Genomic DNA, 24692 nt, shown 5'->3' on the forward strand with positions numbered 1-24692 from the left:
GGAGCTAGGAGCTAGAACTCAGACTGTGTCTCTTGCGTGGGCAGCAAGGATGCAGGGACTCACACCATCAGCACCTGCTGCATCCCGGGGTGTGCATGAGCAGGAAGTTGTCATCGGAAGTGGAGGTGGGAATTGAACCCAGACCTATGGGATGGGATCAAACCAAGCGTATCTTAACCCCAGTTCCCAGTGCCCACCCCTTGGGTTCCTTTTGGGGCGGAGCACGCTTAGTTAGGCGGTGCGTCTTTCCCCGCATCTCAGGAAGGCGCCGCATTCCTGCCGCATCCTGCCCGCGGGGTCAGGCTTCTGTCTGTCTCACTGTGGGGGAGGCTCACTCAGGGGGCTGGGGGCAGTTGTGCCTTCTCCACGAGGCGCTGTCCCCCTCTGCTGGAGCTGATGCCTGTCTCGGGGGAGGAAACCACGCAGCTATCCTGGTTCCTGTCAAACTGTGCAGTTGGCTTTCCTCTCTCCGGTCTCAGGGTGCTGTTCTCTTCCCTGGGCTGCACTGCCCTGTGAGATGTCTGTTGCTCCCTGACTGATCCTCCCCAAAGGCAGCACTTGAAACACTCTGGCCTGCACAGCCTCTGAGGTCAGGGGTCGGGGTGGGGGGAGCCCAGCTTGAGGGACTCAGGCCTCCTGTAGGGCTACGTGCTTAGACTTGATGGGGTCTCACTGCTGAGACCCCGGTTCCCTACCTGGCGGGCCTCTGCGCAGAGCTGCTCCTGGTGCGGCTTCCCCTAGAGCAGATGATCCAGGAGAGGGCAGGGGGGAGAGATGGAGGCTGAGACACAGCTGTCAACACAAAGGCAGAGGGAGAGAGACAGAGAGCTGTCACACTCACCCACCTGGCCCTGGCAGGACACCCCATTTTTTCTGACCCCATGGGTGATTTGCACCCCCACACACAGTGTGCAAGATCTTTGAGAATTTGTGGGCACACCCCTGAACCCTCCTCATGCCACTGCTCATCTGATGTCCACTTGTCCCAGATTGCCCGGCAGGAGGCCCTGTGCTGGCTCCCGTGTCTGCACAGCCCCGACGCTTCCTGTGCATCTCCCCCAAGTCCGGTTCATCCTTGTCCTCCTGCCTGGCCCTAAGCTGTGTTCCCTGAAGCCACACTGGTTTCCTGCACGGGACTGTGGGTGGACAGAGCCCGCAGGACACGTGGCATTTATGCGGGCGCCATAGGCACACGTGCAGTCCATCTGTGGTGTTTGTCCTCTCGCCGGCGGCTCTGATGCCCACCCAGCACCGCCAGGCTCCTTTCCACGTTGGAGGAGCCAGCGTCCCTGTTCCCGACGCGTTCTTGCTTGGTCAGCCGCACACGGTCACCGGCCTCCAGCTCTGGAACCCCTCTACCTCACCCCGCCGATGTGCCTCCTGTGTCCACCTGGCCCACATCTGGGCGCCGTCCTGCACGGCACCTCCCCTCTCTCGAGGCTTGTCCAGCCTCGCGTCTGAGGAGCCGGGTTTTCCGGAAGGGAGGGAGGTCTGGGGGATGAGCAATCTCCGTCCTTGCACTTGCAGCTCAGCCAGAGCAGCCCTTCAAAGGGGGCCTCTTTCTCCAAGAAGCGAGAAGGTGATTTTGCTATGAATTGTCTCAGCGGGCTCCGGATGCGGCCTGGAGTCTCAGGGCTGCTGTACAAATGCTCTCGCACACTCTTCTCTGGTTGATCAGTTTTAGGGTTTCGCCAGGCACTGGACCCCACACTGCTGTCGGCGCCACTTAGAACTCGAGTGTCTCTCCCCATTCCGGGCAGCCCCCAGCCTCTGGGACAGCTCAGGATTCCCGTGAAAGCTGTGGCATTGTAGCTGCTGTCCCCATTTCTGAGCACAGGAACAAGGGTGGGCTGGGACCTCAAGAAATCCCAGGGACTGGCAGCTGAGCTGCTGAGGGCAGTTTGCTGCCCCGGCCACTGCGCTCTGCAGATTCCAGTCGATGAGGGCCTATGGTTACCCTGGGGTGATGTGAGCCTCCTAGGAAGCATTGGGGGCTGCATTTGGGGGCTGTGGGGTCCCAGGAAGGACCCCTCGGCACAGGTGGTGAGGGCCGCCCGCCAATGGCGGGCCTTAGAGGAGCAAGGCGACCTGGTATCCATGATGCTGACAGTGTGACCACCTTTGCAGATCGAGTCTGGCTTCTTCCACGAGAGCGATGTGAAGATCGTGGCCAAGTCCATCCGGGACCGTGTGGCATTGATCCAGTGGCGGCGAGAAAGGATCTGGCCTGCGTTGCAGCCCAAGGAGCCACGGGACGCAGGCAGCCCCGACAAGGCCAAGGCGCCAGCGGCACCCCTGCAGGTCCAGGTGACCTATCATGCACAGGCGGGGCCACCAGGGCCCGAGGAGTCAGAGGCCGACCAGCACCTCGTGCCCCCCACGCTGCCGGCCAGCGCCACCTCCCTGGCCTGTGAGTACTGGTGTGGGCCACAGTGATAGCCATGCCCTCCCCCTCCCAGTAAAGCCAGCTGTTGGGCAAAAACAAAGTCCTTCCCCTTTATTGGAAGCCTGGTACGGAAGGCAGATGGGAGCGCCATGCTGCCCTCAGGTAGTCGAGTTGTTGCTCTGGGGCCTGGGGCCTGCCAGTGTCCTTAGTACCAGGACCTGGGAAGAAGGCATGTGCGGAAGGGTGGGATTGACCAGGGTGGGGCTCGTGAGCACTGCTCTAGAGGGGTTGGGACTCTGTCAGCATTTCCCAGGGGTCTCTTACGGGGGGGTGGGGGGTGGCGTTAGGGCTCACCGAAGGCCAGCTTCTCAGGACACACAGGGACAAGCATGCCTGCAGCCAGCAGCGTCAGGGGCAGCCAGTCCAGCCCCAGGTCCCTGTTGTGGACCCGGGTCAGGTTCTTTTGGGCCTCGTATGGGTGGCAGGGCAGTGAGATGCTGCCGTCTTAGCCTGTGTTTGCTGTTAGCATGCTCCATCCCGTGTCATCTGCTGTCCGGTGGCCAAACTTTGAGACATTTGGTGCATTTTCCATGGGGGGAATCTCCGGTGGACTGGGGGAGCCGCTGTGAGGCGTGCTTCCTCTCAGCCCAACAGCAGCGGGGCTGGTGTCTAGCACTCTACAGCAAGCTGAGGGTGGAGGGCCGTGGCCGTGTCTGCTCTGTGCACCAGCCCGGAGCAGAATCATCGCGTGACCTGTCCGGCCAGTGTGTCAGGCTGTCCGTGTGGAAAGACTGGAACGTGTTTGGTTTGCTTAATATACACATCCTTGTTTGTCGTTAAAGGAGCAAAGCAGCTCCCGGCAGCTGTTCGAATTCAGTGATTGCTGCGTCACTGCTCCGTCTTGTGATAAACCTGAAAAATTAATTAAGAAGCACAAGGTTTTTGTAGGAAAAAGTTCTCCCAGTCTGACAGTCGTAATTGTTGGTTGGACACTTTCTGGGGTGGGCATTTCAGCATCTCCGTTTGTTGCACTTTGAAGAGACGGTGTTGGGTCTAGAAATAGTTCAGGTGTCAGCTCAGGCTGGGCCGTGTGAGATGGTCCAGGGCAGACAGTAAGTGCTTGGTCAAGTCCCATTAGACTTTGGAGCACCCTGCACATAGATCTGTCCCCTGCTGCCTCACGGTGATGGCATGTGCTGCAAGCAGAGGCTGTAACCACACTTCTCAAAACATTTGACTCACTTGTTGTAATTTTACAAAGCAGATGATGTCACCACCATGTGGAATGAAGTCCAGAGTCTGCAAGGGTGCTTAGTTGTGCTCCCTGGGGGCAGCAGGTGATATCGGTCTCCCCATTGACTTTCTGTAGATGATCCATGCACACACATACATAATACCACATACGTGGGCATGTGCACACACATCACATATGTGTATACAGCTACATGCATACCTGGTTGTGTATGAGCACACAGTGTACCCCACACAAGTATACCTATCTGCCCACCCACACACAGGGTCCGTGTACCCACACAAATGTACACACCCATACTTGTGGACACTCATTTACATTCACACATAAGCACATGAATGTACCATGCTCACACACACTCTTACATATATGTACATAGTGCACCCATATACTCACATCCATGTGCAGTGTACACATAGTCACATATGCATACTCAGACACATTGTGCTTGAATATACACAAACACTCACATGCTTAAACACATACATGTTTGCACACATGCACAATGCATACCCCATGCCCCTCTAGTCCGCAGTGGAGGGCACCCCACGTGCTCTGAGCTCTTCTGTCCTCATGCTCCCACCTGGTCCCAGAGGGTCCCATGATGTTGACCGTGATTCACGGAGAGCTGATGGGGCCACAGTGGGTCCATGTATTTACAAGAAGACCAGCAAGCATGCACATGCATCGTGGGAAGATAAAGCAGAGTACACGTTTCATTCTTCCCTCCGTGTGCCTCTCACTGAGCTTGGTCTAAGCAGCCGAGGACAGCAGCAGGGTGACTTGTCAGCAGGCCCGAAAGTGGTTGCTAAAGTTAACTTTTAATTATCCAAATAATAAGCACGCTCACACTGGAAATGTGGAGTGTTACACATGTGGTTACACTGGCTCTCTCAGAGCTGTACATACCCTTCCTCCCTCCCTAAGTGGAAATGACCACATAAATGACCAGCTGGCTCATTAGAAATCAGAGCCATGTGTCTAATTGGTTTTGCACAATTAATCTCTGCATTCCTTCCTAGTCTAAATAAGTTCCAGTCCCTGGAAAAATTACTTTCCTGCAAAGCCCACAAGCTATCCCTTGTAGTGTGCTTAAGTGACAGGTGTATGGATGTGTCGCTCTGAAAGGTGGCCCCTGGGCATTCCGAGGTGGCAAGTCCTAATGCTTCTGTGGCTCTTGGGATCTGGAAACCGTAACTAAAAGTGCTGTTTCAGGCAGGCTTTTGCTTCTCACAGTTCAGCGGCCTGGCCATGCAGGGAGCAGTCGCCCCTGGCCTGTGGCAGCGAGGCATGCCCAGTGTGTCCTATCTGTGCCCTGAGTACAGGCAGGTCTGTCCACTGCACCCGCGGTTGGCAGAGCTGTGTGGCCCGGCCCATGTCGTCTCTGGGAGCCCACCTGGGGCCATGGACACTCTGCCCTCTGTTCCCCCACGTGGTGGGTGCGACCCCTCCTGAGGCCTCTCTGGGAGGGGGTGCAGGCCTCCTTTTCCAACTGTGTCAGAGTTGGTCTGTGACCTGTCTCCCCGTCCAGCCCTTTGCCCCAGCGTGAGGGTGGTGGGCGTCTCAGTCACGGAGGAGGAGCATTTCCCTCACAATTAAGACGTCAGCTGTTCCTTAGCTTGTCCCTCTGCTGCTAAAGGCTGGACAGTGCCCACTGTCCAAGCTGTGACAGGTTCCCATGTGTGCACTGCATGGGGCGATGGCGTCTGCCCCCAGGAGGGTTGTGGGCTGTGCCTGGCCTGGCATCCACGCTGCCCTGATGCTGGGCCATGTTGGGGTGGGTGCAGGTACAACCCTCACCTTGCTGTATTGTTCCGGAATAGTTGACTGTTCAGACAGCATTCATTGGCCAGTTATGAAATCTGCAGAACCCATCCAGTCTGGGAGATGGAGCTGTGCAGACCAGCCCAGGTCTGCCCCGTGCGGTGCCGTGGAGGTGGCTCCGGGCGTGTCCACACTAAGCCATGTCTTTGTCCTCCCCAGCGGACAGCACCTTCGACAGCGGCCAGGGCTCCACGGTGTACTCAGACTCGCAGAGCAGCCAGCAGAGCGTGGTGCTCGGCTCCCTCGTGGACGCAGCGCCCCTGGCCCCCTGCGTGTGCAGCCCCCCGGTGAGCGAGGGACCCGGCCTCCCACACAGCCTGCCCTCACTGGGACCCTTCCAGCAGCCCGCCGCCACGGTGAGTCCCAGAGCCACCCCAACCTGTCCCCGCAGATGAGGGCCACCCTGGCTGCACCAGCTGTGGCCAGGCTGAAGGTGGCCCCTGGCTGGCTGCTGGCCACCTTGCCCTGGGAGACCTGCAGAAGCAGGCCTAGGGGAGACCCCGTCTTTGCCAGGAACTGGGGAACGGCAGCCTCTGACATGGCCCTGAAGACCCCAATGAGAAAGACACTGTCGGGAAACAGACGCCAGGGGTCCCCATGATAGGACTGGCCTTGTCCCTCCCCTGAGCACGTACTGGTGCTGGCGGTGACAACAGGCAGCCGCCCGGCCGCTGGACCTGGCCTGAGATGTCAGGCTGTCCCAAAGTGACAGAAGTGCGTCAGTGGTCATGACAAAACCCGAGATTTAGTTTTGGTGTCTAGCCCCATGGGGGATGGTCTGTCACCTCTGGCAGGGGGTCACTGCCATGACAACCCAGTGGGAGTGTGGGGAACACTGAGCACGAGATGTCCAAACTGGGGATGTGAGACCTTGGAGAGAGGAGGGTTGCAGGGGCGGGATGGTGGGGGGATGGGGGTGGGGGTAAAATCACACTTGGTGTTTATTGTTTGACTTTTTTTTTTTTTTTAAGAGAGGAGCTAGTCTGTCTGTCTATCTAAATTTGAGCCGCAGAGACAGACAAACAGAGATACTGCCATCTGCTGGTTCACTCCCCAAATGCCCATGTCAGCAGGTGCTGGTTGGGGGTCCAAAGCTGAGAGGCAGGAACTCAGTCCAGGTCTACACGGGGGTGGCAGGGATCCAACTGCTTGAGCTATCACTGTTGCCTCCCGGGATCTGCATTAAGAGGAAGCGGGAGGAGCCGGCGCCGTGGCTCAATAGGCTAATCCTCCGCCTTGTGGCGCCGGCACACAGGGTTCTAGTCCCGGTTGGGGCGCCGGATTCTGTCCCGGTTGCCCCTCTTCCAGGCCAGCTCTCTGCTGTGGCCCGGGAGTGCAGTGGAGGATGGCCCAAGTGCTTGGGCCTGCACCCCATGGGAGACCAGGAGAAGCACCTGGCTCCTGCCTTTGGATCAGCGCGATGCGCCGGCTGCAGCGCAGCAGCCATTGGAGGGTGAACCCACGACAAAAGGAAGACCTTTCTCTCACTGTCCACTCTGCCTGTCAAAAAAAAAAAAAAAAAAAAAAAAAGAGGAAGCGGGAGCCAGAGCTGAGCATGGAATCTGGGCACCCTGGAGCGGGGGAGGTGGGGAGATGCAGGCATCTGAACCGCTGGGCTGAACGCTCACTCCTGATTTTCATTCTGTTAACACTAAAGCAGACAAAGCCATCGCTCACTTCCCAGGCCCTTGTGCCCAGTGGCAGAGAAGTCCTTGAAGGGAGACACCGCCCCCGGCCCCATGGTGGGCTCTGTCTTCACCCCTCCCACCTGCCGCTTCGCTAACTACAGTTCTCACTTTGACCACTGAGGCATCCTGTTGGCCGATGCTCTGTCCTGCCGGCTGCCCGCCACGCCGCTGCCCATGAGCTGTCCCTTCTGTCTGAGCAGAGCAGGGGCCATCGAGAGGGCCCAGGAAGTCCCTTTGGAAAAGCAGCCCAAACTGTCGGCCGTGTCTGCCGTTGCTGCCCGCAGTCTCGGGCCTCATGGGCAGCCGTTTGAGAAGCGGCTCCTTGCTGCTCTAGACCGATGGCTCTTGGCGGTGTGGACACCTGAGCTAGGGCTGAGCCCTGTGTCCTGCCCAGCTCTCACCCTGTCAGCCGAGGGTAGGGCTTCCTGTGGCTGCACGATGTGCCGTCCCCCTGCGTCCTCCTGGGCTGGGGCTGCCCTGTGGGCCCGTGGCAACGTGGCTGAGCCCAGCATCACGGCTCAGCGCTGTGTCGAAGCAGGGGGTGCGGGCGGGAGCCCGCGGCTGTGGGCTCGGAGGCTGTGCTCTGTACCTCGGCGCGCTCTCTGGTGACGCAGACGCCTCCGACAGAAAGGGCAGGACCTGAGGAGTCCCTGGGGTGCTGAGGGCTCAGCCCACGCTGCCATGCGTGCTGGTGTCACGGGAATGGAGGGCCCTGCTCAGTGGGAGCTGACTGCTGCTCTGTGGCTCCCCATAGATCCCGATTCCAGGCTCAGTCCCAAACCCCTGCTCTTTGTACCTCCCCCGGCGCTGCCTTTCCTAGAGCCCTGGCGGGAACGGTGAAGGGAGCGAGGCAGTTGCAGATCCCCCTCCTGGCATCCTGACGGCAGACAGAACCGCAGGGAAGTTTCCATGCAGGGGGAGATGAAGCGCGAGCCGAGCCTCGGAGCCTCGGGTGGTCCCTTGTAGCCCCCCTGCCTGCCACATCCCCGTGTTCTGACGGCGTTTTCCCCATAGACGCCCGGTCTCCGTCTCTGTGGAACAAGGACTCTCAGAGGCCAAATCAGCCCCGTTATTGTGCTGAACCATCGACAAGCTAGCAGTGACTCCTGTGTAGCCCTGTAAGGAGCTCAGATGCACAGCTCCCTGGGGACCCAGGAGTGACGACTGCTGGCTGTGTGTGGACTTGGGTCCTGGCTGCGGGGCCGTCTCTCCCCGTGGAGCCGAGTCTGTGCCGCCTCAGGGGGCGGGCTTTGTGCTGGCGTCCATGCTCCATGGTCTGTGTGTTGTCTGCACACGTCCATCCTCCTCACGGCCAGACAGGAAGTGTCCCTGCTTCTGCAAAGCCCTGTGAGGGCCTCCTCCGAGCCATGGAGGAGCTGAGGCTCCCTGGGCTGATGCGTCACACTGTCCTTGGGCTGGGGCAGCAGGATTCTGGCGGTTGTGGGTTAGTGCACCAGACTTCCACTGATCCCATTTCTGGGAGCAGGGTCCTGGGGGGGGGGGGCTGGGCTCAGGGATGAGGGGACGTCCCAGGGAAGCTGCTGAGCGTGGCCTGGCTTTCCACAGCCCGGCCTGTCAGTGGGCCCCATCCCAGCCCCTGCGCACCCTCAGCTCCTGCAGCATTTCCCGGAGCCAGCGATGAGCTTCACGCCCGGGCTGCCGCCATCCAGTGCCCCGGTGCCCACGGCCCCCAGCCAGCAGGTGCCCCCTGGCCAGCAGGTGAGTGTGGTGCCCCTTCCAGGCCCTCATGGCAGGGGGTCGGCTCTGCTGGCCCAGGGCCAGGGTCTGTGAACACTCACAGGCCTCTGTGTGTGAGCTTCCAACAGGGTATGTGTGCATGTGCATGTGTGGTGTTCACATGTATATGTGTGTGTGGTGTTCATATGTCCGCAGCTCATAAATGAGCTGCACACATGGAGGGCTCTGCTCAGGTTTTCTGCAAGGACTTCACGTCCCTGGCTCAGTGGAGTCTGGTGGTCTGTGTGTGTCACTGTGCAAGCACGTATGGGTGCATGTATGTGTATCAAGTGTGCGTTGTACCATGTGTGAGTGTGTAGGTGTGTGAGTGAATACGTGCGAGTGTGAGTGACTGTATAAGCTTGAGCGTGTGTACATCAGTGTATGTGTGTGTGAGTGTGCCTGGGGAGCGGATGTACTGTGTACGTGTGTGGGTCTGCCCTGCGAGGGTGAGTCTGTCCCTGTAGGGTACCTCCTGCCTCAGCAGGGCAGTGGTCTGTGGCCCCTTTCTCCTCTAGCCTCCCCCGCTGGCCCAGCCGACGCCCCTGCCGCAGGTCCTGGCCCCACAGACGGTGGGCCCTCTCCAGCCAGTGGCTTCCCACCTGCCTCCGTACCTGGCTCCGACCTCCCAGGTGGTGGCTCCTGCTCAACTAAAGCCCCTCCAGATGCCCCCGCCGGCCCTGCAGCCGCTCGCTCAAGTCCCTCAGCAGGTACCTGGGGCCGGTGGGGGTGGGTCCACGGCTCCAGCTGCTGGGAGGCTGTACGGCGTGGGCATGGCCCAAAGATTTTGCTTCCACTGAGAACCTCCAAAGCGTTAGGTTCCGACTAGCTTTTGTTCACGGTGCAGGAACAGGCTGAGATGGTTTGGGATGTTGGGCCTGACTGTCCCAACGCTTCTAAATGCAATGCTCCAAAGCTTCAAAGCCTGTTATCCCCTCTGGCGCCTCCTGTCTAACCTTGACCCCTTGTGGGTGTGGACACCGGGAGACCTCGTGAGCCAAGCGGGTCCTTTCCGGGCTGCCACGTTAACTGTTCCAGCTTGAGAATTTCACATTGGGGTTGTATCTGGATCCGTCCAGCAGTGGCTAGACGTTAGTGCCCCCTTTGTGCTACAGCGTGCGCGTGCCGGTGGTGGACGCCCTGTGGGGTCCCAGCTGACAGCTGCGGTGACTCTTCCAGATGCCTCCGATGCCCGTCGTGCCTCCCATCACGCCCCTGGCGGGGATCGACAGCCTCCCACCGGCCCTCGCCGACCTGCCGGCAGCAAATGTGGCGCCTGTGCCCCCAGCGCAGTATTTCTCTCCCGCGGTGATCTTGCCCAGCCTCACCACCCCGATGCCCGCATCCCCGGCTCTGCCTCTGCAGGCGGTCAAGCTGCCCCACCCCCCTGGGGCACCTCTGGCCGTGCCCTGCCGCACCATCGTGCCAAACGCGCCAGCTGCCATCCCGCTGCTGGCCATGGCCCCGCAGGGTGTGGCTGCCCTGTCTCTCCACCCTGCGGTGGCCCAGCTCCCAGCCCAGCTCCCAGCTCCCCCAGTGTACCCGGCGGCGGCCTTCCCACAGATGGCGCCCACGGACATCCCGCCATCTCCACACCACGCGGTGCCAGGCGTGCGGGCCGCCCCTCCACAGCCGGTGCCATCCGTGCCTCCTCAGCCACTCCAGCCCGGCATGGTCCACTTGCCTGATCAGGCTCCAGCCGCTGCACCTGGGAGCCAGGTAACCCATTCACAGGGCCAAGGAGACCTTCAGAACCCCTCAGTACAAGGCAGCCTTAATGTTTCCCTCCCTGCGTCGTGGCTGCCTCTTGGCACCTGGACTAAGGGGCAGGCGGTGCCAGGTGAGGAGGCAGCTGTGCCCTGTACATCCCTTGTGGCTGAGGGTCACGGGCATTGGGGTGTGTGATGGTTCTTGTATCCTGCCACACCAGGGTCAGCAGCTGCTCTGTGTGCATACCTGACGGCTCTGAGCCATGCCTGGTGTCGTGGCACCTGCCCTCACCTGTACCAGGGTCCCTGGGGGCACCAGGGCTGAGGGTGCATCTTGGGTCAGCCCCTCATGGAGCACCTTGTTGGGGGCCACACCTGTCTTAGTAGCAAGGAAATGAAGGAGAGCGGAGTGGCCTGGGGCCCCAAGGACGAGGACTAGAAGATGGTCTTGGTGTGGTTGGGGGACTGTCCTCGTGTTAGATGGAGACGTGGGACCGCTCGCCTGGCTGCCTGTGAAGGGTTGTGCTGGCACCAGGGATGTGTGTCCTGCCACGGTGGACGCAGGCCTCCCGTGAGGCCCTGCCCAGCACACTCTGGCTCTCTCTATGTGCACTTGGAGCTGGCATGGGGGCCCCTGCAGCTGGATCCCCTTTCTGGAGTCCTCCCAGTCTGTGCCTCCCAGCAGTTCTGTGGCCTGCACAGCCTCTGGCTGCTGAGCCTCAGGTTCTCTCAGCCCCCTCCGCTTGTATTGGGAAGATTAACCCAGATGTGAGCAAGAGCCCAGGGTTGAGGGAGCACCCCAGGTGCCCCCAGCTCCTCCTGTGCTGAGACCCCGTGTCAGAGTACACGTAGAACCCTCTGTGCACTCCTCGCTGTCTGATTTCCAGAGGACTGTGCACTTGGAGGAGGAAGGGGATGGTATTTCATGGCCAGCAGGGTGGAGTTTGTTTGCCCCAACCCAAATCCTGCTGGTTCCCCATCAGGGCTGTTTCAGAGCAAAGCCAAGGGCAACACACATGGCCATCCTGTGGCGTGTCGAGGCCCGGCCATGTGGCGCTGGCCTGTGGACTCACAGTGTCCCAGGGAAGGCACTGCCACTTTGGGCATTGCTATGGGCTTGGTGGCTGTACATTGGACAAGGACTTTAAATTTATTGTTGAGCCTGGCTGGCCACCCTGCGGACTCCCTGACCGCCGCAGCTGGGACGTCTGACCAGGACAGGAATGTCCCCCGCTGGGTGGCTATGTGACCTTTCTGACCCTGCCTGGGATCCGGCAGAGCTGGCCCACGTGGATGGCCATTTCCAAGTTCACGAGACACAGAAGTCGCCCTAAATTTCCGACCTTCTCAGCTGGGCAGAGGACAGATTGTTCCATTATTTTCTGGCCCACGGGCTCCCCTCTGCCTGTCTTACCTCTTGTCCCCTAGGGTCCCTCTGCTGGAGGCAGCAGGTGCCAGTGAGCGCCTGAAGGCTGCGCTGGGGACCTGGAAGGGTCAGTGTGCGCCCTAAGCTGACCTGGCTAGAGCAGAAGTCTCCGGGGTCAGACACCTCTGTGTGCAGTGCAGTGTCAGGGTTCACCTGGGCTTAGCTGGAAGTTGGTTAAGTGAAGTGTGGGTTGAGGGATTCCTGCAGAGACAGATTCTTACACAAAAAAGGTTCTGTGCTGCCCATTCCTGCCTGCTTCTGCGGAATCTGTGTGCTGACCATGCTCTGAAACCAAGGCTTGCCTGCAGCCAGCATGTAGACTGGAGAGGGGCGTCCCTCCCCTCCCCCCGGGAGCTCACCCATGCGCCTGGGTGCAGCCCCCGAGTGCAACCCTTCATCCCGTGCCCTGTGCCCCCAGGTCCTGCTGGGCCACCCGCCTCCATACCCCATAGACGTTGCCACCCCAGTCCCCGCCGTGCCCGTGACGCCTGCTGCAGTCCTGTCTCCGCCGCTGCCAGATGTGCGACCGCCTGCTGGCCCCGAGCTCCTGCCTCAGTTCCCCAGCTCCCTGGCCCCCATGGTGGTGGCGGTCTCTCAGAGCGTGCCCACCCAGACCGCCACGCTGCTGCCGCCAGCAAACGCATCGCTACCCAGCGGGCCTGTGATTGCTAGCCCCTGCCCGGCCGTCCAGCTGACGGTGGAGCCGGCTCAAGAGGTGTGTGCCCCTCTGCTCCACTCATCCCCTGGCCAGGCACCATGGCTCTCGGGGCCCGTTCTGTGACCTTGGGACTCAACTTCAGAGGTCAGGAACGCTTGCAGGAGGTGGGGTGTGCTCCCGGAAAGCCACGTAGTCCTGTTCTTGTCTCTTCCAAATTTTATGCTCTGTGCAAACCCACATCAGGGTGGGGAGCGTGAATTTTCTAAATGGGTCTGGAGGGAACTTTCCCGCGGAGAGGATGCAAAGCCTGCAAACCGCTCTCACAGAGGCTGTCGTTAGCAGTTTTGGAAGGGGGGCAGCCCACGTGGCTCCAAGCCTTTCCACAAGATGAAAAACCTCCTGCCTGGCCTCTGCGGCCCCTCCCCCGCCGGGGGCAGGCAGGGGCGAGCGGGCGGTGGGCCGAGGGCCAGGGCAGGGATGCTGGGAGGCAGGAGCAGCGTGACCCTGTCTCTGTTCTGCGGTTTTCATTCCAGGAGCAGGCCTTGCAGGACAAGCCGCCTGGCCTCCCGCCGAGCTGTGAGAGGTACTGACCCGCTGGCAGCCTTGGGGATGGGGGCGGGACACAGACCCGGATGCCAGCTAGCGTGGCCCCTGCCCCCATTTCCCATGCTGCTGGCAAGGTTTTACACCGATATCACCCCTCCTCCAACCCTGACCTGGTGGCGCCTCTGGCCCTGCTCTCCAGTCTCTGTCAGCCCAGGTTGCCACCTGCTCTGGGCATGATCTGGATCCGTGCTCTGTGTCCTGTTCCCAGGGGCGCTCCAGGATGGCGAGGCCGTGGGTAGACAGTCTTGTCCAGAGGATGGGAGGGGTCAGGGAAGGGCCCTGGGGAACAGGGCAGAATCTGGTCCTGACCCTGTGTCTCCCAGCTGCTGGCAGGTGCTGTGTTCTGTGGAGGGAGCAGCGTCCCAGGAAGTGGCCCTTTGTCCTACTCTCTGGGTTCTAGGCCCTTGGGCCATCCTCACAGCGGCTTGGAGGTTCCTGTTACACAACTGAGGCTTTGGCGGGGGGGCGGGGGCGCTGATTCTCCGGTCAGGCAGGACTGAGGTCACATAGCCAATAACCAGAAAGCCCTAGGTTACCCTGGATGAGCACTGCGGTGAGAGGAGGGGCCCTGGGCCACCCCCGCAGGTCACAGCTTCAGACCCAGCCAGGCTGTCTCTGTAGACGCTGAGCTCCAGACCACGGTGGGCTGCTTGCTTGTCCGTGGGTGCCCCTAACGTCCCTGGTTCTTGCTTAGCTGCGGAGGCTCAGACGTCCCTTCCGGGAAAGAGCTGAGTGACGGCTGTGAAGGCGCCTTTGGCGGGGGCAGGCTGGAGGCCCGCGCGTCCCGGAGGCACCACCGCAGGTCCACACGTGCCCGCTCCCGGCAGGAGAGGGCCAGCCGGCCCCGACTGACCATCCTGAACGTGAGTGGCGGGTGGGGGTGCAGGTGCAGCACCCCTGCGGCCTGGCAGCCACTGACTGTGCGTCCCTGCAGGTGTGCAACACGGGGGACAAAATGGTGGAATGCCAGCTGGAAACACACAACCGCAAGATGGTGACTTTCAAGTTCGACCTGGACGGAGATGCGCCCGACGAGATCGCCACTTACATGGTGAGGTGGGGCCCAGGCACCCCAGGGTGGCCCTGTGTGGGGGGTTGGGCTGCCTGTGGTTCTGGTCTGGCCCCTGGGGCTGTCCCCAGAGCTGTGGGTCTGGTTCAGGGAGTGCTGACGTGCACACTGTGGGCTCTGTCTGCACCTGCTCTGCTCTTGGAGCCTTCGGGGTAAGAGGGCAGCCCCTGGGGCACATCCACAGCTGTCCCAGGTCCGTGGCTCTGAGCGGCTCTGGAACAACTCCCCCTGCACCTCAGAATGGCATGTCAGCAGAGGGCAAGATGTCCCCAAGTGCTTCATGTCCCTTGGCCCTGCTGAGAGCCGACCACTGGCCTTACCAGTGGGGCAGTGACTTCCGCTGTGCCGTGAGCCCTGCACCTCCTACGCCAGGTCCTCAACTCTCCCCGTGCCTCTGTTTAGAGCCACCCCTCCCAAGTGTGCCTTGAGCCCTCATGGCTCACAAGAGTCTCGCAGCCCCACACTTGCCCTGGGGCATCCTGCTGTGTCCCCAGCAGCCACCCAGCAAACAGAGAGATGCACACCAGGCTCCCTGGCGAGATGGCCTTCTTCCCAGATGACTGTAGGGAAGCCATGGCGCCCAGTGTTGCTGGGCCCCCTCGCCCCAGAGTGGATCTCAGACTGGGAGGGTGAATTTCAGCCAGTGATGTAAATCTCCCCGCATAGCTAATGGCTGCTGTGCGGAACACCCCGCCCACTCCGGAGGCCAGCAGAAAGCTGCCCCTTGAGCCCCGTCCCTGGCCTCTTCTGCCCTGGCTTCATTAAATCCTCATGTGGGCTTCGAGGAGACACTATGATGTCTGCCCCAGAGACAGCCTGGCTGGAGCCCTCCTGGAGCCTAGGCCTGGAGCGTGGTCCCCACAGCGATAAAGAAGTGGCTCTGGTACCTGCTAAGTAACACCAGCAAGCCGTGATTCGGGACTTGGAGATAGGGCAGAGAGCAGACTCTGAAGGGGGTTGCTGGGCAGCTAAGGGGAGCCGTCCCAGGTAGGTGGAGGGAGGAGAATTCTGCTAGACGTGGAAGGCTAGGCTGACTCCGCAGGATTCCTGCGGCCACGGGGTTAGGCCCGAGGCAGCTCAGGACCCGGGATAAGCCTGGTGCAGGAGAGAGGCAGAGGCGCCTGTGCTTGTTCGGTCAGTGTCTACTCCTTGTTCTCTTGCAACAACAAAGGCCCCGAGACTGGGTAACTTATAAAGAATCGAAGTGTACAAGGATGTAGCTCATTGTTCTGGGGGCCAGGAAGTCTAGGAGCAAGGCACCAGCACCGCTTCTAGACCTGGTGAGGGCACCCCGGGGTGACAGAGCAGGTGCCAGCTCGGCTCTCCCTTCCTCTTCTCCAGAGCCGCTGATGCCGGCATGGGGCCTCGTACCCATGACCTCCTCTAACCCTAGTCATCTCCCAGAGGCTCCGCCTTTAAAGCCCATCCACCTAGGGATTCGGGGGTTAGGTTTCCAACACAGCAACTTTTGGGAGAGACGTTCCAACCCTAGCAGGGTCTTGGTCAGAGTGAGCAGCTGGCTGCTCGCTCGCCTGTGAACAAGCACCCAGCTGCTGGAACCAAAGTGCCTGGCCTCTCCTCTCGCTGCAATGGCCAGACCTGAGTTGATCAGAAGCCAGGAGCTTCTTCCAGGTCTCCCACATGGGTGCAGGGGCCCAAGGACTTGTGCCATCTTCTACTGCTTTCCCAGGCATGTTAGCAGGGAGCTGGATTGGAAGTGGAGCAGCTGGGACTTGAACCGGTGCCCATATGGGATGCTAACACCACAGGCAGTGGCCCAACCTGCTATTCCACAGCACCAGCCCCAAACTGGGCACTTCTAAACCAAGTCATCTGAAATTCCTCTACACAGTAAGCGTGGTATCAGGAGTAACATTTGGCCCTTAAATGTGGCTGTCCCCATGAGGTTCCTGGGACTGCCCGCTCCCCCTGTTCCTCTCTCAGGGGCAATAGGTCTCTGGGAGCTTGAGTGGAAGGAAGATGTTTGCCTGGTGGGGCAGGTGCTGTCCAGAAGCCCCCTCCCGTCCTGCGAAGGCCGCGGAATGTCTCAGCAGCAGGAGAGGTTTGGCAGGGCCGTGTATGAGACCCCCTTTCCTGCTGCCTGCTAAAAGCGGCACTTGGAGGGTTGATTTAGTTGGCATCAATTGCTGGTTAGACCTGGACCTGTGTATTGAGGTTTTCTCTGTGTACTTAACAAGAAGTCCATGGTTTTATTTTTAACAGATTTTTGCAGTCACCATGGGGTTCTGGCTCGGTTTTGTTTGGTGGCTTGTCACAAAATGGGGACGTTGCATTGCCTTCTTGGATGGCAGGTCCTCATCCCAACAGTGCACCTTGCCTGCAGCCGTGTCCTGTCCCGTCAGTGTCTCAGTCACAATGCGCACACTCAGCACACCGGGACCAGTTTTCTTCCCGAGTGGCGCCTCCATGGCTGAGCCTTCGGCCTGCCTGGCACAACCTGGGGCCCTTTCTTGGAGAAGAGCCTTGGGGCTCCCACGGGGAGGCCAATCCCAAGAAGTTCTGGTGAAAACCAGGTGTGGGCTCAGGGACAGAGCTTGTAACCGACGTGGGCGTTTGGGTGTCTCCCCCAAAGGCAGGGGTGTTGAGCGGGGCACACACCATGGGCTCTTCTAGGGGAGCAGGGGCGTCAGGAGCCATAGCAGAGCCCACTTGCTGCACATGGGCCTCACTGGACTGCTGCTGAAGGCGGGAGGCTGCGGCTCAGCCTGAATCGCGGGCTGTGGATCTGCCTGCTGTGTGGCATTGCTTATACTGTCAGGAGGCTCTGTCCTGGATCCCCAGGGCCTGCAGCCTTCACCTTCAAATCCAGCCTTTGGCGCAGGCCTTACCTGGTGCCCGTGCCCACAGGTGCATCCTGGGCACCTGGCTGCCCCACAGGTGGCTGGACTGGCGCTGGGCTCCCTCTCAAGTGCTGCAGTGCCCGCCAGCCCTGGGGCCCCTGCGTTCAGGGCCCGGCTTCTCCGGCGGCGGCCCCTCTTGCTCCAGGTCCGCCCCAGGAGCAGCACAGCCCCTGTGCAGGGATGCAGTTGCTCACCCTGCCGCCCAGCAGGGCCTGGGCCAGGGGAGCAGGGAGCCGCCAGGACCCGCGCTGCCGTCCTGTGGGTCCTCACCAGCTGCACCTGCTGTAGGTGGAGCACGGCTTCATTCTGCCCGCCGAGCGCGACACGTTCATTGAGCAGATGAAGGAAGTGATGGACAAGGCGGAGGACTTGCTCAGCGAGGACACGGACGCCGACCGTGGCTCTGACCCCGGCACCAGCCCACCACACCTGGGCACCTGTGTCCTGGGTGCAGGCGAGGTGAGGCCTTGGAGCCTGGGGAGGTGAGGGGACGGGCACTTCCTGAGACAGCTGTGCTGACCGCTGACTGCACCCTCTTACAGGAAAGTGGGCAGTCCCAGGCGAACGCCCCCGTGTATCAGCAGAATGGTGAGTCCCTGTTCCCAGTCCCGCCGTGTTAGCTTTTATAGACCCTCTTAGCAGTAGGCATTCGACAACAACCCCCAGTGTAAACTGGCTGGCTTGGAGGTTGTGGGGCGGGTGGTGAGCAGGGTCCTATGGGGCAGCCACCTGGCCCAAGGAGCTGTCACCTGCTGATCTACATCACCACTGTCCTGGCTGGTGCTGGCGGCAGCCCAGGAACTAAATCCAAGCCAGGGTACCGCGAGAGGCTCGGGCTGCCGCTGGCTGGGCTCCCCCTGGCTCCACCACCCCTGTGGGAAGGAGAGGAACAGATGGAAGCTTTCCCCAGGGCCTGGGTGCCAAGGTGCCTGGACCACCTGTGTCATGGAGGGAAGCTCTGTAGGGTTATGTGTGGGTTCCCTGCCTATGCCCTTTTTAGAGACAACCTCACGGTTGGGAACAAGTCCCCAGAGACCCTGGGTGTGGCAGGCTCAGTGCAGTGGCAGGAGCCGCCCACCCTGCCAGAGAGCCCCCCCGCAGCACGCTCTCTCCTTCACAGTCCTGCACACAGGGAAGCGGTGGTTTATCATCTGTCCCGTGGCTGAGCACCCCCCGGCCGATGCCCTCGAGTCATCGCCTCCGCTGCCTCCGAGCTCCCTGCCGCCTGAAGCCAGCCAAGGTAGGAGTGGCAGAAGCCCGGACCCTCCCGGGAACAGGTGGCTTCCTCTGGGCGGAGTGCCTGCACCTGTTCCCGGAAGCTCAGAACTTCTACGAGGCCGTGTCCCTCTGCCTGTTTCCCCTGCATCAGCTGAGTCATGGAAGCACCGGCAGGAGCCACCCTGTGACCTGTGTGTGGGGGAGGCTCAGGCAGCAGGTGTCTGGCTTCCTGTCCGGCTGGGAAGGATCACTGTACCGCCGAGCCCCAGGCCTGGCTATGTGCAGTCGGGAAGAAGCCCCTGTAGTGCCAGGCCTCTGGCTTCAGTGGTCCATGCGACAGGATCACTGCATTAAGGGTCTTCGCCTGCACAAACCAGGAAACCTTTCACGGTTTTGTTATCCATAAATAGGAAAAGTGAGTGCCAGGACTAATAGTTTGAGTTAATGTCCACTGCGGAGGACCGAAAACTTTGGATGAGTTATGAAAATCATCCACTCAGAGGCCCGGTGGATGGCAGAGGATTATCAGGCCGGGTCCCAGGCAGGATGCAGAAGGGGGGATAGGAGCTGAGTTTGGCCCTGTTTCTGCTGGGACTCTCCCATGCCTGTAGGGCTGCCCGAGAGTCCAGGTGTGCCTCCAGCAAGTCGCTGACCACAGAGAAGGGGCTGGCCTGGGCCTGCAGTGGGCCTGCTGAAGCCTGTCCGGGAGGCTCACAGCCCTGCACCAGGGCAGGCTCAGCGCTGAGCGCTCGGGGGAACTAAAGCCCTTCTGTGGAAGCTGGCCTCACTTTGGGGCTGGTAGTACACGTGCAGAGAATTCTGTGGGTATAACATCTGACGTACCAGGGTCGGTGCCGTGTTGCAGCGGGTTGGACTGCTGCTTGTGACAATGCCAGCATCCTGTATCAGCCCTGGCTCAAGTCTCCCAGCTGCTTAGCTTCCAGTCCAGCTCCCTGCTGGTGCTTCTGCGACCAAGTACTGGGGTCTCTGCCACCCATGTGGGAGACCAGACTGGAATCTGGGCTCCTTCCTGCCTTGGGCCGGGATGAACCAGTGGATGAAAGATCTCTTTCTCGCACTGACTCTCCCTGTGTCATTCTGCCTTTCAAGTTAGTAAAATAAGCTTTATAAAAATAATCTCTGGTATCTAATAAAAAATAATCCGGGTTCTGGGTAAGATGGGGTGTGCAGTCATCTAAGCATCTCTTGATGTTGAAGTGACTGCACCTCTGGGACAGATGATGACACAGCTGTCCGAGTACTCAGGGAGGTGGCAGCAGCAGTGAGGCTGAGAGCCGCGGGGGCGGTGGGAAGGCAGGCGGATCCCGGCCCCAGCCTCCTGCAGGCTTCAGAGCAGTGAAGGGGGCTCCACAAGGGACCCCCCCCCCCAGGCCCAGCTTGCAGAGCAGGGAAGAGCGCCCAGAGCTCAGGAGGGGCCCGCCCCGCCCCCTCGTCTTCCTTGTCTGCCCCTCGCCTGCACCAGGCAGCTGCAGGTTGAAGGAGGAGACACTGAAGCAGGGAGAGGCTTCCTCTCTGGTGAGGGGAGCCAGGGCCCCAGCAGGCACGGAACCCAAACCTGCTGCTGTCTTTCTCCACCTTCCTGCCACTGCCCTGCCTGCCTGGCATAGTCATGGGCCAGAATGAGGAATCCCTTGGGAACCAGGACGTACCAGAGAGAGCACAGAAGAGCCTGGGGAAGCAACTCCATGAAGTGAAGCTCCAGGGAGCACCCTCAACCCGTGCATGCGTGGATTTGATCTGAAGTAGCAGGGAAACAGTAGCTGTGAGAACTGAGTTCGTGGGTAGAGCCCTCCTATGTTGCAGACTGGCCCGTGAGGGACACGCTCCGGGAAAGATCACTTTCGTACTGCTTGACCGACGTGAAACCAAAGCCCCTGGAAGGCAGGTTGCAATTTGCAGCCTGAACCCAACCAGGTCCCTTACCTGCCAAAGCGGAAATACCAACATGCACCGCAGGAACTGGACAAGACTAAAGACTTCATAGTATCATTCCAGATGTCCAGAATATATTCCGAAATTGTTCAGTAAATGAAAAACTATGGAAGTGTCAACTTGCCAGATGAAAGAGAGCCAGTGCTCGCGGGTACATCAGAAAGTTCATGGAAAAATGAAAAATAAGTATTTGGGTGCAAAAAACCTCAAAATCCATGCAACAGTCTTTTTGTAATAACAATTTTCATCATCTTGTGAAGGAGCTCTTTAATGCATGGATTTAAAAACTTCCTAACACCAAAGGAAACTTAAGTTTTAATGCCAATGTCCACAAACTTTATGAAGTCTTGTCATATGCCAAAGACAAGATGACAGAGATGTAAAAATCTGACAGGAACCTTGTGCATACACTAGAACAAGCAATTGGGAACATTCTTGAGACAAATGTTAAAAGTATCACAAAAACAGAAAAGATACAAAGAAGTAACAAATGGAAATTTCAGCAATGAAAATTAAAATACCTGAAATTATCTAACTGGAGCATATGGAACAAAGATAGCAAAAATGAACAGAGCCCCACGGGCCTGTGGAACACTAACAAAAGGTGCAGTGTTCTTGTCGTTAGAGTTCCAGAATGAGAAGAGAAAGTGCAGAGCTGGGAATGGGTTTGAAGGATTAGTGCTGAACGCCTGCCACGTTTGGAGAGAGGCATCGACCTAGAAGCTAAGCAAACCCCAGACAAGACAGACACGAAGAAATCCATGCCTGGACACATAATCCGTCTGCTGCAGCCAGGAAAACAATGACGGGTAGTTACCTTCAGGGGAGCAGGGCTTCAAATGACTGTAGATTTCTCCCGGAAACCAGGGAGTCCAGAAGGAAGCAGCATAGCTTGTAAAACTGTGCAAAGAACAAGAATGTCAACCCAGATTTCTGTTTTCAAGGATGCTGTCAGGCATGACACTGAAGTAATGCCATTCTGACATAAAGCAAAGCACTGATAGCCAGGATACCTGGTCTGGAAGAACTGCTGAAGATGTTTACACCAGAGTGTAGCTTGGAACGTCAAGGCTGAAGGAAGAACAGCAAAAATGGTGACTAACTGTAAATTCAAGAGATTGGCTAGTTCACTCCCCAGATTACGTGCAATAGCTGAGACTGGACCAGGATGAAACCAAGAGCCTGAAACTCAACTCATATCTGTACACGGGTGGCCTGGGTCATCATCTATTGCCTCCCAAGGTGCATGCTAGTAAGAAGCTAGAATTGAAAGTGGAGCTGGGACTTGAACCCACGCACTCCAGCATGAGATGCGATCCTGCCTAGTGGTGTCTTACCTGTGTGCCAAATGCACATCACCTCGTTAATTCTTTAACACGTCTGACAATTGAAATTTTAAAACTTTAGAACATTGTCTGTATGTAGATATAATAACACAACAGATTTTGTTTTTTTTTTTTATGTTACATATGTTTTTGGTGTCTCCACATTCCAATTGAAGTCATAAAATATTGATGCTAAGTAGACTGTGGTAGGTTAAGGATGTGTACTTAGAATTCCCAGAGCAATCACTAAAGGAACTGCACAAGGAGATGTAGTCAAAATCATAATAGATAATTGAAGATAAACTTAAAAAATTCAAATCACCCAAGAGAAGGCAAGGAGAAACTGAAGATTAAAAAACAACAACCTAAGCAAACTGGGGAGAATAAAGCAGTAAAATGGTAGTCTTTAAATATATTAGTAATTAAATTAGAAGTAAGGATTTTTTTCTTTTTTTTTTTTTTGAAAGGCAGAGTGACAGAGGGAGAGACAGAAAGAGAGCTTCTATCTGCTGTGTCACTTCCCAAATAATCCCAATGTCCAGGACTGGACCATGCCGAATCCAGAAGCCTGGAGCTCCATCTGGGTCTCCCATGTGGGTAGCAGGGACCCAGGTACTTGGATTATCTTCTGCTTTCTCAGGTACATTAACAGGGCCCTGAACAGGAAACAGAAGAACAGGGACTCAAACCAGCACTCTGATATGGGTGGCAGTGTTGCAAGCAACCACTTATCCCACTGCTGCACAATGCTGGACCCAAAAGTAAAGATCTTAACACATCGATTAAAAGACAGATTGTCAGAATGTGTATGTGTGTGTGGATTTTTTAAGACTTATTTATTTATTTGAAAGAGTTACACAGAGAGAGAAGGAGAGGCAGAGAGAGAGAGAGAGAGAGAGAGAGAGGTCTTCCATCCACTGGTACATTCCCCAGTTGGCTATAATGGCCAGAGCTGTGCTGATCCGAAGCCAGGAGCCAGGAGCTTCTTCCAGGTCCCCCACATGGGTGCAGGGGCCCAAGGGCTTGGACCATCTTCTGCTGCTTTCCCAGGCTGTAGCAGAGAGCTGGATCGGAAATGGAGCAGCCAGGACTTGAACCGGCGATCATATGGGATGCCGGCACTGTAGGCGGTGGCTTTACCTGCTACGCCACAGCGCCAGCTCCTGTATGTGTTTTAAACCTTCAACATCTTAAGTATGTACTCTCTACGAGAAACCGCCAATGCAATGGCATAGGTTGGTTAAAAGAAAAAGGACCGTAAAAGATACACCATGCAAATTCACATCGGAAGAGCACTGTGGTGGCTATTTTAACTTCAGACAAAATAGACTTGTCAGCAAAGATAAAACTGTCCTTACTGTGTATGCACCTAACGACAGAGCTTCAAACTGACTGAACAGAAAGCAGAAATAGAGACTTCACAAATAGAGTTCGAGGCTTCAGCACTCCTCTCGGTAATGGATAAAATCAATAGAAAATCAGGAAGAATATGCAAGATCTGAACAATAATCAATGAACTTGAACTAACTGGTATCTGTAGAATGTTCCACTCAAAATCAACAGGATACACATGCTTTTCAAGTATGTATAGAACAATTACCTGGATGGCTGTAAAACAAAAGTTTAAAGGAATTTAAGTTATATAAAGTATATTATGTGATACAATTAAAAATTAAATAGCACTTCTAAATAATGTATAGGAAACATTTTGAAATGAAAATACTTAAAACTTGTGAGGTGCAGCTTCAGCAGTTTTTAGAGGGTAGTGTGTAGCATGCACTAAATGCCTTGGGAAAAGAGGTGTCATCAGTGTCACAACCTTCCACCTTAAACAAGGAAAAGTATGACAAGGTGAATTCAAAGAAGCAGCTGTAAAATAATGAGAAATCAATGAAATTTAAAACAAAAACAGACCAACAGGAAAACAGTGGTTCCTTGTAATCAATCAATCAATCAATCAATAAAGCACAAAATGATAAACCAGCAAGCCTGACAAGAAGCACAGACAGGGGCCAGCGCCGTGGCTCACTTGGCTAATCCTCCGCCTGCGGCACCGGCATCCCATGTGGGCACCAGGTTCTGTCCCGGTTGCTCCTCCTCCAATCCAGCTCTCTGCTGTGGCCCAGGAAGGATGGCCCAAGTGCTTGGGCTCCTGCACCCGCATGGGAGACTAGGAAGAGGCACCTGGCTCCTGGCTTCGGATCGGCATAGCTCCAGCCGTAGCTGCCATTTTGGGGGGTGAACCAGCTGGGGGAAGATATCTCTCTCTCTCTCTCTCTCTCTCTCTCTCTCTCTCTCATTGTCTAACTCTTATCTGTCAAATAAATAAATAAATAGCACAGACATAAAATACCACTAGTGTACCACTACTGTGGACAAGCCTACAGATATAAATCAGATAACTTAGATGAGTCTAATTCCCCATAATCTGTAAACTACTAAAACTTACCCAAGATGGCAGTGGATAATCTGAATATTCCTATACCTATTTAATAGACTGAATTTGCAGTTTAAAAAAATCTCCTCAAAAAGAATTATCTAGGGCCAGATAGTTTCACTGATGAACTCCATCTAACATTTTAAAAGCATAATACGGCCGGCGCCGCGGCTCCCTAGGCTAATCCTCCGCCTTGCGGCGCTGGCACACCGGGTTCTAGTCCTGGTCGGGGCGCCGGATTCTGTCCCGGTTGCCCCTCTTCCAGGCCAGCTCTCTGCTGTGGCCCAGGAGTGCAGTGGAGGATGGCCCAAGTGCTTGGGCCCTGCACCCCATGGGAGACCAGGATAAGTACCTGGTTCCTGCCATCGGATCAGTGCGGTGCGCTGGCCACAGCACGCTGGCCGTGGCGGTCATTGGAGGGTGAACCAACGGCAAAGGAAGACCTTTCTCTCTGTCTCTCTCTCTCACTGTCCACTCTGCCTGTCAAAAAATAAAAAATAAAAAAAAAGCATAATACCAATTTTATACAATCTCTTCAATAAA

General features: G+C 57.4%; 1 protein-coding gene across 21 annotated transcripts in view; it reads left to right on the forward strand.

Annotated features, from left to right (window-relative positions):
• The window catches only part of WNK2 (WNK lysine deficient protein kinase 2), a 128468-nt gene that overhangs the window by 56870 nt on the left and 46906 nt on the right, over positions 1–24692 (forward strand). For 20 of the 21 annotated variants that reach the window (XR_011379309.1, XR_011379310.1, XR_011379311.1 and 17 more), the window contains 12 exons: positions 2128–2410; positions 5622–5818; positions 8717–8869; positions 9406–9597; positions 10067–10606; positions 12441–12737; positions 13214–13263; positions 13981–14149; positions 14221–14337; positions 17505–17675; positions 17759–17804; positions 18337–18456. Coding sequence is in view for 18 of the 21 variants with exons in the window: in XM_051859063.2 (XP_051715023.1) it covers positions 2128–2410; positions 5622–5818; positions 8717–8869; positions 9406–9597; positions 10067–10606; positions 12441–12737; positions 13214–13263; positions 13981–14149; positions 14221–14337; positions 17505–17675; positions 17759–17804; positions 18337–18456 (2335 nt within the window). In the remaining 3 variants the exon portion in view is untranslated. The remainder of the gene's footprint in view (positions 1–2127; positions 2411–5621; positions 5819–8716; positions 8870–9405; positions 9598–10066; positions 10607–12440; positions 12738–13213; positions 13264–13980; positions 14150–14220; positions 14338–17504; positions 17676–17758; positions 17805–18336; positions 18457–24692) is intronic. The other variant, XM_070050082.1, reaches the window with a different exon arrangement.

Source organism: Oryctolagus cuniculus, chromosome 1 (genome assembly GCF_964237555.1).
Source record: "Oryctolagus cuniculus chromosome 1, mOryCun1.1, whole genome shotgun sequence".
Taxonomy (NCBI): Eukaryota; Metazoa; Chordata; class Mammalia; order Lagomorpha; family Leporidae; genus Oryctolagus; species Oryctolagus cuniculus.